The 14,169-nt window shown below is 41.2% G+C and overlaps 1 protein-coding gene across 1 annotated transcript in view; it reads left to right on the top strand.

The window, feature by feature from the left end:
• The first annotated feature begins 2,004 nt into the window (after positions 1-2,004).
• LOC117952871 (follistatin-related protein 1-like) overlaps positions 2,005-14,169 on the top strand; it is a 21,489-nt gene continuing 9,324 nt past the window's right edge. The window contains exons 1-2 of the mRNA XM_034885467.1: positions 2,005-2,249; positions 2,353-2,409. Of these exons, the coding sequence (XP_034741358.1) occupies positions 2,247-2,249; positions 2,353-2,409 (60 nt within the window). The 5' untranslated portion in view covers positions 2,005-2,246. The remainder of the gene's footprint in view (positions 2,250-2,352; positions 2,410-14,169) is intronic.

Below are 14,169 nucleotides of genomic sequence, written 5' to 3'. Positions count from 1 at the left end.
TATAGAAATAAAACAGTGAAACACAGTAATCACACTGCAGTTGCTGCAAGCAGATATTGAATTGCAAAAGTGAATAAAATAAAATAAAATGCGTCATCATTAAACACATATACTATATTACAATACTGTATGTTAAAAAGAGTACTCCACAGACTTAGATTTCATTCTGTAACATTGTTGAACAGTGGACCGTTAGAAAAAAGGATCCTGATGCAGCAGAACAAGAAATATAGTCTTTTTCTTTCAAAGCATTTGGTCTGCGATACAGCTTATGTCGTATTTACCAAACCTGCAGTTCATCGGGAAATACAGCCTTTCTCCGCCAACTATACCGTAGATTGCGCACAAACGTGCAATTGAGCGAAAGCGTTAAGTATTTGTGCTGTGATACAACTGAGTGCAGACTGCGATACTACCACTGCTGATGACTGTTTGAATTTTTCCTGATGCCAATATTGTAATGTAGCGATAAGTTTAGGCTAAACTTCTATAGATGCATCTAAGTGAATGACACTGTGCCAGGATACAGCTGGATACAGTAATAGAAACTGTTTGCATTACCCATACTATGCTTATACTGTGTTCTGTTTTCCCCAGAATGTTCCCTTGGATCAGAGAGGCTCCAAAATCAGGGTAGCAGCTGTCGCCTTGGTCCCGCTCCATGTTCTGTGATGCCATGTTCAACTGCTACACTGCAGTGCCCTGCTACGTCCTGCTGTGCCTTGTAATGCCGCACAGCGTCCTGCTATGCCATGAACTACTACAAAGAACTGCTACAGACTACAACTTTTTTCTATTTTTGTTATTGCCACTCTTCATTCCAACCCCAACCGGCCCGTCAGACACCGCCTACCAAGAGCCTGGGTCTGACCGAGGTTTCTGCCTAAAAGGAAGTTTTTCCTCGCCACTGTCGCACTGTTGCTTGCTCTGGAGGGGACTACTAGAACTGTTGGGTCCTTGTAAATTCTGGAGTGTGGTCTATCTGTATAGTGTCTTGAGATAACTCTTGTTATGAATTGATACTATAAATAAAATAGAATTGAATTGAATACTAGTTTTATCTAAGGATGTGCGTCTCTAGGCATGGTTTGAAGTTCTTCGGCTTCCTACTGGGCCAAAAGCAATAACGCAGCTTTACCTTACTGGTGAAACCAAAGTAATAATAATAATTCTTGTATTTTTTCAGCAATATAGAAACAAAAGGACTACAGGATGCGTGCAAATTGATCTTACAGTAAACCTTCTTATATAGGCTAAGATCAAGATCGTGGTGGATGTTGGAGGTGCGGCTATTGGTCTCGCTTCGACTCGCCTCGACTCAGCTCGACTCACTTAGACTCGCCTCGACTCAGCTCGACTCGCTTCGACTCGCCTCGACTCAGCTCGACTCGCTTCGACTCGCCTCGACTCGCCTCGACTCAGCTCGACTCCCTTAGACTCGCCTCGACTCAGCTCGACTCGCTTCGACTCGCCTCGACTCAGCTCGACTCCCTTAGACTCGCCTCGACTCAGCTCGACTCGCCTCGACTCAGCTCGACTCACTTAGACTCGCCTCGACTCAGCTCGACTCGCTTAGACTCAGCTCGACTCACTTCGACTCGCCTTGACTCAGCTCGACTCGCTTCGACTCGCCTCGACTCAGCTCGACTCGCTTAGACTCAGCTCGACTCGCTTCGACTCGCCTTGACTCAGCTCGACTCGCTTCGACTCGCCTCAACTCAGCTCAACTCGCTTTGACTCAGCTCGACTCACTTCAACTCGAATCAACTCGGCTGCGGGGCCCCGTCCTCCTTGTTCCATTGCAGATTAGTACGGACTCAACTGCCGTGACCTGACATGACACACCCTCAGAACGGCGAAGGTGTGTTGCTTTTGATTCTCGGCATGTGGTTGTTGCCACAGCCAGAAGACTTAACAAGTTTAAAAAGAACCTGGAGGCAGTAAAAAAAAAAAAAAAACAGCTGGCTAACCACCCCCAAAAAAGGGAATTTTTAAGGGACTATGGTTTAACTAAGAACACACACACACTTTCCTCTGTTCCTCCCCTCTATTCTTTTTGGGCATTTTGATTGGCCGCGGCGGAGACAGGAGGAGGGAGGAGAGACTGACGGGCTGGCACAAATTCCTCAGCGCTCCTCGAATTTCTTGAAATCACGTCTCTCCTGTTCGCCTTCGCCCCGACTAACATCCAGACCAGCTCCCCTCCTCCTCCGTGCACATAACCGAGCCGAGCAGCTTTAACAAAAATGGTAACGTACATTAAGTTTTCTTAACCTGCTGAGGAACCGGAGTGGAAACGGATGGAAGTAGCCTACGTGTTAAACTCTTACTTTTTCCTTTTTTCGTGTCCAGATGTTGCGAAGTGTCGCTCTTCTCCTTCTGCTGGCCGTGGCTGTCTCTAACGCTGAGGTAAGTTTAGCATTAACGGCTTTGTTTTTTTACCCTTAAACTATAATCCTTGTTTTGTGTGGTTTCACGTGTGTAGCCCACCAAAATAATGCCTTAAATCTGTACTGGACACTTTTCTGTACGAAGGTATCCGTATGGAGTAACATTAACAGCAGCGTTGTTCACAAAGCTGGCGAACTAGAAAACATCTGGAAAAGGGTTTGAATCAGTCTGTCATCCGACACAAGCGGTGCTGGAGTATGTATATATATCTGTGTGTATGTATCGGACATTTATACAGAGGATTGTACAGAGCCTATAGCTTGTTATAGTATTTATCTTCTTAAGGAGAACCAATTATGCCATTATTGTTACCACTCATGCGCAATAATGAGCTCCATTGTGGAGACAAATCGGCTCCCAGTTTAACTAAATTGCCAGTGGGACAGTTTCTTGCAATAGTGACATCATTCTTAATCCTGAAAATTATTGTGCATAGTGATGGCAGTTTGATAGGCATGTGTATGTTTATTTCTTTGGCTGTAACCCGAAACATACTCTCACATTTTGCATCCTGTTGGACCGCACTAGAAAGGCTCCTCCAAGTTAATTTTTTTTGTGTGGAGTTGTGAAGAACTCAGCAAGAGCTGCCATAAGAACAATACAAGACTGACAGACAGCTGTGAAAAATAGAAAGGAAATAAAAAAAAAAAGGAGCTGCTAGTGTGTTTGTGAATATCTCACATGCCCTGCTCGCCTTGGGGTTTGATGACCCTCATCATCAATATTGTAGGAGGCTTCAGTGCCAAACGCTCCGCCGACTGGCAGCTGCTCTAATGGCAAACAGCTTGTTTGGGTGGTCAGTCAGAGAGCATGTGTGTTTGTCTATACACTGGGGTGGTGAGTGTTCTCAAGAGTTGTGAGAATACTCACCTTATGGCTCTCACACCGCAGTGCTAAGTAGTCCAAACTTTGAGTAAACACAGAGATAATATGCTGTTAAGTAGACTGGTTTGATGTCACAGAGGGATGACCACTTCAGACTTCTCATTAAACTCTTGGTGAGAAAGCCAACAAGTGTGTTTCCCAAAATATCAAACTATTCCTTTAAGAAATAGAAACACACACACACACACACACACACCAGGTGGTGTTTGACGGTCTTAACCTCACCAGACACAGCTGTTGAACACCTGGCTCTGTGTTGACTCCGCTGTTGACCTGAACAACAGTTGCATGCTGAGGAAATAAACAGGGGGAATAACTGTAGCCTAGAGGATTGATTTTTTCAAACAGCTATGCCAAATGTGAAACACAAGATAAACCAATTGTCTGCTGTCTAGTCTATCTTTAAAGCCTTACGCAGATGGACATTAGTGTCTCAACAGCCACGACATCACTCATAGCCTGACATGCGGGTCCTCCCTGCTGACCTTTCCCTACATTTGCTCGCTGGCTAGAAAATGTGCCATTGTGTGCGCCTTTATTGAATTTATGGTCATGATCTGTGAGGTATGACATGGTGGAGACAGAGCACACAGCAGTGTCTGTTGAGCGTACCCACAAAGTTAATGGGGAGGCATTAGAAAGGCATCTATTCTCCAAAGGTAATTACCCTGATAATATATGGCCTGTTGTTGTAGGAAGGGCCTGTACTAGTATTCCAGTGTGCAGTCTAAAGGAGGTCAACAAAGTGTTTGTGTGTGTATAGACAGGAAGGAGATATGCATCTTGTGGATGAAATGTTGATGTTTTACTCAAGCTTGATATGTAAAGGAGGTCGAGATGCAGGCATACTGAAAGTCATAAGAGTTTGCAGCCTCTGAGGCCGTGTACACACACACTTGCATATACACAGAGAGAGACATAAGTGTTTATCTTTCTGTTTTATGGCATGCAGTGTTATTATTTTATACTGTATCATTTGCTGTGACAGGGTGGAATGACACAATGGTTAATTTAGTTATCTGCAGTAGCTCTGGATAATGAAAAACACAAATGTCAAGAGGAAGTCCTCTCAACAAATTAGCTAGACACGCTATCCTCTCCTTAAAGACAGTCCTAGAGTTGAGAGGAAGACAGATTGAAGAGGAGAAAAAGAAGAAGAAGCTGGTTCCCCTGTTGAGGGCTTGGATCTGTAGCCGACCGTTGCCATGTTTATGCCCGTTCTCCCTCATTCAAGGTGGGCTAAAAATATCTGCCCAGGTGGAGGGAACATGAGCATAAGGGGACGCTGTGTCCTCTGTCTGTATCAGGCTGCTCTAATTACTGTAGCCCAACATCCAGTCATGGATCCTGCGCAGGGATTGTTGAGGGCGGTGAGATAGAGTGATGTAAAACCGAAAGGAGACGGAGCCACAGTCATGCAATTATCGCAGGGGAGATTGGGGGTGAGGTAAGACTCGTGTAGTGAAACAGAAAGAGGGAAGTGTACTGTGTTTCATGTCCCTGCAGTGTATTCTCTTCACTTTTGGCTTGGCTTAAAAGGAGTCCTCATTTTGCTTACCAGCTGCATTGGTGTCTTCTCATTACCAGCACTGTGCACTCAAAGGCACTACACACACACACACACACACACACACACACACACAAATGACAAAGAGCAGCACGGAAGTATACTCAACGGGTTATGAGTAAGAGACAATGAAGATGTTACATGCTATCTCATAGTTAAAGTTAAACTTACGTATAGGTGCTGAGGCTTGAATCAGTTCACCCAGGAAAAGAAGCCTCCTGAATGCAGGTTATAAAGGGTGACCCTTTCCCATTGTTTTCCTTTGTAGCTCATGGTCAAAGGCAATAAATCCACAACTTTAGTGTGACCTGTTAAATAATTTTTGGGCACTTTGTTTTAGTTCCTTTTTAAACCTGCCCTAACACTTTACTGTTTTCTTGTGATCTGAGATGCGTGCTCACACAGCAGACATGCATCATCGTGGTCAGATGTCTTGTTTATGAGAAAATCAAAGTAGACGTACCAAAAATAAATGATTTAATAATATGATCAACACACAAGGTACATAAATTAATATAGGATTACTGAGTACGTAGGCACAATTGACACTGTATTTAGGATTGCAACAAAGAAATAGATTTATCGTTTTGTCTGTAAATGTCAATAGTAAAAACAATAAGGTGGCATCTTCACTCCAAAACCTACTGTATATTCAGCTTACTGCACACAACAAAGAAAAGCAACAAACCCTAACGCTTTTTCCAGGAAAAGGAAACAATTTAACAGTTAATCAATTATCAAAATAGTTGCAGTTTAATTATCTGTCCATCCAATAATTACTAAATAATTATTTGACTAAACATTTCAGCTGATTTAAATCCTGACGTTTTTGTCCATCTCATGCTTATTTCTCAAAGTTGGACCAGGCATATGAGACTAAAAAATGAAGATACAGATTGAGTTGAATGGATGTATCATCATGGCCCCACTGACCGTCTGACATGAAGGTTTAGGTCTCAGAACAGATTTTAAATGGCATCACACACTAAACACATTCTCCAGTTGGTAAATGAGCATTTTCCTTTTACAAACAGGTTCCAGCCGTTAGCCCCAATACTGGCCTCAAAGAGGGCAGGGATTCTACTCATTCCCTTAGCCTTAGCCTACCATGGGCCCTCCCTCCCTTCCTCTCTCTTTTCCTGGCAGTGGAAAAAATGCCCTAGAACAGAGCTGGATTGGGATAGAGGGGAGGGAAAGGTGGCGAAGTGAATGGAGAGAAAAAGAGAGCAAAGAATTTGGAAGAAACTAGGTAAGATTAGGTAGAACAGAAGAGTACAAAAGAAGCACAGTTGGTACTTTATGCAGAAAATGATAAGGATAGAAAAATAGATGTTTAGAGGATTGGATGGAAAAAGGGGGGACAATTTCTGTGGGTCAGGTAGTGGAGACAGGGGACACTTTTGTCTCAGCAGTGTGACAACATGGTGCACTGGGGAGGGCATTTAAAATGCTTTATTATAGCATTTTATGTTCTCCACTGACGTATTAACTGCTAGCAGATGTGTCTCTGCCCAGAAAGTGACTTATTTCCTGCCTTTGTTTTGTCTCTATCACTCTCACTTTTTCAGTTTTCTCTCTCTCTCTTCTTCCCTTCCTTTCTTTCATTTTCTTTTTGTCTATCTTTCTACCTTTCATTTCTTCTTTTTCTTCTTGATCTTTCAGGATGTAGTTTGTACATTTTACCTCTTGACTAACGGGCCCTGTGGGCGTAAAATTAGAGGCTGCAGAGTGGGGTGATGTCATCCTGTCCGTTGGTGCATTCCTTTCACACTGAATAAGGGGAGTAATAACAGGCAGATCAGTGTAAACTGATTTTTACTAAGGGTCCCTTTTGTTTCTGCCGGTTTAATCTCAGACCTGTACCCCCGGGGAGTGTTTGAGACCACCCATAGAGCTCATGGAAAGAGCTCGTATCTTTATTACACACTCAAATAAGTCTTACTTTGGCCTCATTTTTCCAAGGACACATCATACCAGTTTAATTATCAGCTTATTGTCATATAAATCCATGAAATTCTAGGCAGACAGTTTATAGGAAACAAGTCATTTTGAGGTTTTGATTAAGTTTGTTTCTGGTCTGAAGAGACGGTCAATTACAGATGAAATGAGCTAAACCAGGTTTGATATGTACGAAGTGTACAGTTGAATAGATTCAGAAGGCAGACAATGCAAGACATTTTAGAATGGAGGCCTAAATATTAAGGGCAAATGCTATAGCTTTCTGTAATGATGGATACCGGAGATGATGATATTCTGTTATGTTTCTCCCTGTGCTATAAATTTAGACACAAGCTTGTATTGAAGTCCTTAAAGGACACTTCTGTTCTGGTAAGGCCCGGTTAGAGGGTAAAGAGACATATGAGGAAGGTTTTCATGGCTAGTTGGAGACAAGCTGTTTTGTGTGAGCCTTCCTTGTCCTCTCGTTGCTCCTGGCATGAGCCCACTTCTCAGGAAGCTGACAAGCATGGGCCATTCTAGAGAATCTAGAGCTGGAGAGACAACACAGGGAGAGGCTGGGAAATGCTGGGGACGGGGGAGAGCAGGGGCACCTCTCTGACCTAGATACTGAGGAGATTTTTGGCTCAAGACAAACTCTGTCGGACCCCAGCTGAGGCCAAACAAAGCTAAGGAATGTACACCCCCTACCTCTTGATTCTGTCTCTCGTCTACATCCTTCACCTTCACATTTTATTTCACCTCTTTTACACCCTTGTCAAACAGTAGGTTGCATTTTGAGGCCCCTAAGGGAGAAGTCGCCATGCTGTACATGCATTTGTCTGTTCATTTGTCGGTCTGAGACTCTGCGTCACGGTAGTGGAGTAAGTGCTGTAGGAAATGGAATCAGTGTTGTGTAGGTAAAGCAAACACTAGTGTTTTGCTTTCAGCCACATGAGAATTCTTACACACATATACTTTTTATATGAAATGGTGTTTGTAAACTACAAAGTCTGAGGTTGTTAGAGCTTAAATATTTGGAGTAATGTGAACTTGCATTTTTTGACTAACAATAAATCAAGGGACTTTTACCTTTTATTGACAGCAGATAGGCATGAAAGGGGGAGAGAGATGGGGGCTGAACCATAGCAAAGGGCCGCAGGTCAAATTCGGGCCGCTGCAGGACTCAGCCAACATGGGGCCACCGTGCTTACTGGGTGGGCTAGAGGCAGCCCCGATTACCAGAAAAAAGCCAACTCAAATATTATCAGTATATGCAACTTGAAGAAGATATAAATTAACATAACTTAAAATAATTGTAAGTATAACAACTCAGTATTTCATGTTCACTAAACGCAATATTTATTGGTTTCTTATTCAGTCATTTTAATTAACCATAACTCAGCAACATTGACTTCCAAAAATAAAGAGTTTAGTAAACTCAAAAGACAGTATATGCTACTGGGATTCAACGGTTTTAAGTAAGTAGAACTTCTTAACAAATTTTAAGTGTACTGTATTTATTCCAAGTAATTATTTTGAGCATTTGGGCTCACAGTGTAAAAGTGTATTCTTAAGACAGACTGCACAAAATATAAACAAGTAGTTCATTTTGGTGAAACAGTTTTTTGGTGAACAATGACACCACAGTCCTGTCCGTATGCCTTAAAGAGTCAGGGTAGTTGATTTCTAGTTTTATAATAAGCTATTCTCCTAGCTGTAGCTTCATATTAATATTCATGATAGTGGTACTGATATTCTGCACTTTCTGCAACTGAAAACATGCATCAGCCAAAATGTCAAACTATTCCTTTCATGCCATTATTTACATAATTTCCCAGTAGCTTTAATGACAACCATATCAAATAAAGTGTTCAGTATTTCAGTTTTAAGCACAAATCTTTGCTGATTATAAATGCCAGCTAGAAAGATCTCTAAATTGAGACAGATTGATGCCTTCAGGACACAGATGGGAGCTTTAATGCCTGCCTCAATTTTCTTTTTCTTTTTCTTTTTCTTTTTTTTCTCATATGCTCATGTCAGCATCGTTGTAACTCTCTAATGATTTTTGAAATATAATTTCTTTCATAAATAACTGAGATTTGGCGGGTAAGTTACCACATAAAACATCTCATCAGTTTTTCATTCGTTCAATACGTTGCCGTTAATTTTTATAAAATTCAAACATAATTAACTGCTTCTATTCAGATCGTTCTTTATTCAGTTACAAAACCGAGGGAGAAGCATTTCTGAGTGTAAAATCAGAGAGGCTTTTTTTCTCGGGTTTATCCTATTGATCAGAATTAATATAAACCAAATCACTCCTCCATATTCTCGCATCCTTCTGGGACAGTTTTATTTTAATATTTCAAGTTGTCAAATAGCATAATATTTTATTCATAATAACACTTACCAGGCTTGCTCTACCTTAGGGGAAAGAGGAAAATGTTTTGTCAAACATTTGTATCTTTTGAATACAAACAAATCCAATCATTATAAAGCTTATTATATTCAATTATTGTTGACATTTTGTCATAGTGAGGCTGATGCTACTCAAGCTGAACCCCCTTTCACCTTTTCATAATGCAGTACAATTAAACAGCACTGGAAAGTACACCCTCCACAAAAAGCAAAGCGCTGAATCAACATCTCTCTAACGCAGTTTCAAGAAATGCTCAATATGAACAGGATTTACTGCTGGGCTGTTTTATTGGATTGCATTAAATGAAGCTTTGTGCACCCAGTAAGCCGATCACGCTGATTAAGTGATTCTGATTGCTATAGAAAGTCATGTTGTTGTGTAATTCATTATCAGGACGGTTAAGTGCAATATTTAATGTATTATTTTTTGAAGTAACATCCATTAGTCTATTGTAGGTAAATCCATGTCAGTGTGTTTACAATCCGTAAATCAATGTTTTCTATGCTAATGAGGGGGTTTCACTGTGGGAATGGATTTACAATGGCTCTAAAGTGACACCCACTGGAAAAAAGCTGGCCTGCTAGATCAATGCAGCATCACAGAGACACACACACACACACACACACACACACACACACACACACACACACAAACACACACACACAGATGCAGAAAGACATGCAAATAGATGTTCTAATGTGTTTTCCATGTGTTATTGTGTGCAGATTTAGCCTTGCTGCTGTTCTACTGCCTGCTCTCTTATCAACAGTAGAAATAGGCTTTTTCTTTTTTTTAACTGAAGCACGAACACGTTGCCCTTTACCTCCAGTCTGTCTCAGCATGAAGTCATTGAACACAGTGCAAGGGAGAAATTGACTTCAGAGCACACACAACCCCTGCCTCTCCTCTTGTATCTTCCACATCTACTTGTTTCTTAGTAATAGTCAGACTCTCTGCACATCTTCCTCATCCTCTTCTTCATCTCTGTGCTTACATTTTTCCTCTAGCTAGCTCTGCAAAACTGGTCTCGGATCACTGACATGTCTCTTTCAGCCATAAAAGGGCATGGCACTGAGAATAAGATGACAAGACAGGGAGAATTACACCAGAGGAGAAATAAAAGTACACTAGACTTGAATTGAGAGGCAACACACTGAGATAGGGGATTTAAATTATGCACTTAGGGGTACTACTTAGTTTTGAGAAATATCCCACAAATCTTTTTATCTTCTCTAAACATTTAAATAAGTTTAACCTCCTTACAGAAAAATCAACCAGAGGAGGAAAAGGGCCAGGAGTCAAGAAAAATTAGCTGTGAAAATGTATATACAATCAGTTTTATGCTTGATGGAGATTTCTGTATGAAAGTCTCTGCCTAATCTGTTATGATTCACCAGTTACTTATCAGCGCTCTGGCTTCTGTGATCGGTATTAAATGGGAGAGAAAAGAATACCGGCGTCATTTGTTGGCTATAATGAAAAATGGATGTTATTTAAGTAAGACACCCACAGCGACTTGGTTTGTTTTCGTTTGTGCTGAGTTTGTAATTTTTTCCCCAATGTCTTCTCTGATAGTGATTGGGTTAATGAGTGTGTCTACGTGTGCTTAAGCATCGCAGTCATGGCGGGGTTAGTGGGGAATCCTGGCTATGTGTTTATGTGTCATGTAAACATCATCATCTTAATTTTTGAATAACCCCATATCTTGGTTTTGAGGCACCTGACTATGCTGTTAGTATGACATAAATTGGGATACTTAGGTGTTTTAACACCTTACTGTATCTAGTACTAATAACAGTATGCCATGTGTGAATGAGCGTTCTCAATTTTAAAATTTTCCTTTTTAAAACGGGTTATCTTAAAGGAATACTTTAAAAATTTGGTAAATGCAAAAAGAAAATTGACACCACGACTGTACGCTAAACTTGAAGTTACCACCAGCCGTCGTTATCTTAGCTTAGCATAAAGACTCTAAACAGGGGAACAGCTGGTCTGAGTTTATCCAACACTAACAAATCTGCCTATCAGCACCTCTAAAACTCACTGATTTACATTTTGGATCTTGTGGAGTTTTAATGTAACTGTGATGTCACCAGAACACCAGCAGAGGCTCCAGGAAGTCACTGCTCCCAACAAATAGTGTGGGACATAACCCCCCAAACTGCCAATTGTGGTTTACGTTTGTATGGACTAATCAAACTAAATATCATTAGGGAGCTTTAGAGGTGCTGGGGATTTCCTTTAACCGTAGGACAGAGCCAGGCTAGCTGGTTCCCCCTATTTCCAGCCTTAATGCTAAACAAAGCTAACTTGCTGTTGGCTTTAGCTTCCTATTTAGCAAACAGATCTCAGAGTGTTAAGAATTTCTCATCTAATTCTCAGCAAGAAACATAATAAAAATGTTTCCCAAAATGTTTTTGTTTCTGGGACCATGATATGTACTGAGTGGGTTAGTGCTTTCTGGTGGATAAACTATATATGCTTTAGAGATTACATTGTGTCTTAATCACCTAAAACATACCTTTTACTTTCCTGTATTTCTGTTTCTTGTTAATTATTAACCTTCATATACAAAAATATCAATACCTAACAATTATTAGCAAATATTTCTATTGTCCTAGTTCCCAGAATGAATGGCAAGGATGTATAAGCGTTAGACAACCAGAAACCTGAATATAGTTAGAATAATGTATACAGTGAGTCAAATAACCAGCTTTATCTAGGTTCCATGTAAAGACCACATCCCAAATTATAATCTAAACCAAGTTAATGTACTCGATGATGATGTGTGTCTGCACTGTCCTGTTCTTTGCAACTATGAAGGCTACTTGTAGGGCTGGTTTATGACCACATAAGGCATTCTCCTGTCCCTGATTTGTTGAAGGTTGTTTGGGTGTCATTATAGTTGCTTTGTCGGTTGTTTTCTACAGTCTGTTTTAATCACAAATTCTGAACAACCCACTGTGCTGTGATCTCATTATGGGGCTTGGTTCCATTTGCCTCTTTTGATTGACACCTCTGTGATCTTGCCACAACAGGAGTCTGTACATGCTCGCACCATAGCAACAACCCACTTGTTGTCTGGAAAAGAGAGCTGAATGTCAGGGATCCTCAGCTGTTTTTTCTCGGAGAGAGATGGACAGACAGAGCTTTACGTTTTTATACCAGATTCACCGAAGCATTGCATCCATTATTCATGTTCTCATCTGTGATTCTACAAATTCTAACAGGCTCCTAGCCCAGCTGTGTCTAACAAATTGAATTGTCCACCATGCTCAAAGCCACATGGATTGCTTTGAAGATTTTCATGACCTCAACTTTGGAGTGCAAGTGTGTGCCTGTCTTTAAAGCATGCATAGAATGAAGCAAAACCCTCTCCTCTCACCACTGCGATGCTTGCATGTGACTGCCTCCCCTCTCCCAGTCCTGCATCCATCTTGTTATATTCTATCATTGGTGAGCTTATGAGAGTTAGGTCACAAGAATCCAGCAATAGTTTAACCTAAATACCAGACTTTGAACTCACAAACACACACGGCAGCTTGGAAGCCAACTCACGTGCGTTCACACAGAGGGCCAACTTTGAGTCCGCTCTTACAGGAAACTGCAGCTTATAGAGGAGGAGGGGAGTCTAGAAAAACAGGGAGGAGAAAAGATGTCAGACCATGGGAATGGGCCCAAAGGAAAACACAGCTCAGACTCCAGATGTGGAAACACCCTGAACAGACGCAAACACAAACCCACCCACACACACACACACACACACGTATACAAAGACACACAGATTGGGAAAGGAGGAGGTAATGAGGATCATAAAGCAACTCTTGGAGCTCCGCTTGGCATCTTATGATTGGTTGGTTTGTAGCTCTAGTGAACTCCATGTTTGGCAAGTCCTCTGGCGATATCTTTCAACAAACAAACAAAAGACAAAGAAACAAGGCAAGTGTCAAAAACAGAAAATGGGACTGATTAAATGTACAGGAAAAACTGAAACCCTAAAAACATGAGATTATTTTTACAGTCTGGTTGTTATCCTGTAAGGTCTCATCATGCTTCCCTATGATTCTCATTCTGTCTTCAGTCTTTGTTTCCCTTAGCACACTTACACACCTAGATAATACTGTTGTCAACACTCGATCTGTTTTAATTTGCAGCATTGCCTTGTGTAATCCCCTTTATCAGCATTTCTAAGTGAAGTATGGTCAGCTGTCACTTCTTGAACTTAGTCTGCAACATTAGTGGCAACATAAGTGGGTCTCCAGAGACTTTAATTAAAAAGACAGGCAATAAAACATGAACAGGGATAAGGCATTTACTGGAATAAATAATCATAATAATATCTTACTTTAACAACAGAAATGTTTGTTCCTCCAGCCTGCCTATGGTCCCCCAGTTGCTGGAAATGGTGAATGGTGTAAACCGAGCACTGGGTATCCTGCTCTGCCTTTGTGGACATTAAAGCTCAGATGGGCCGATCTGGAATTGTGCCCCTTATGAGGTCATAAGGGGCACGATTACCTCCCCTTTCTCTGATTTGCCCGCCCCAGCTCCTCCTCAAAAACTACAGACTTAGAAATGGCACATACTAAGGAAAGCTCATTGTGGGACTGGCTCTAATGGCTGTAATTCTGCACCAAGACTAAATTTTGGGAAAAGAGACTTCAGATGTGGTATTAGGGGACCACTATGGTCTATATAAAAGCATCCAAAGAGCACCATGTCATTGGACCTTAAAATATGCAACTTGAGCCAAATCCAAATTAAAATACACAATAATAGATAAGGTAAGACTGGATAGGTAAGATAACAGCCATATTCTTTTGAGAATCTAAAGTCAATCTCAAGAATATTCAGGCTTTGCACAAGGATGCAATGTGTTCAAGTGAGTCAAAGACATGAACCACAAAGT

The sequence above is a fragment of the Etheostoma cragini genome, chromosome 11 (assembly GCF_013103735.1).
Source record: "Etheostoma cragini isolate CJK2018 chromosome 11, CSU_Ecrag_1.0, whole genome shotgun sequence".
Lineage (NCBI taxonomy): Eukaryota > Metazoa > Chordata > Actinopteri > Perciformes > Percidae > Etheostoma > Etheostoma cragini.
This window is presented reverse-complemented; position numbering and strand designations above follow the sequence as displayed.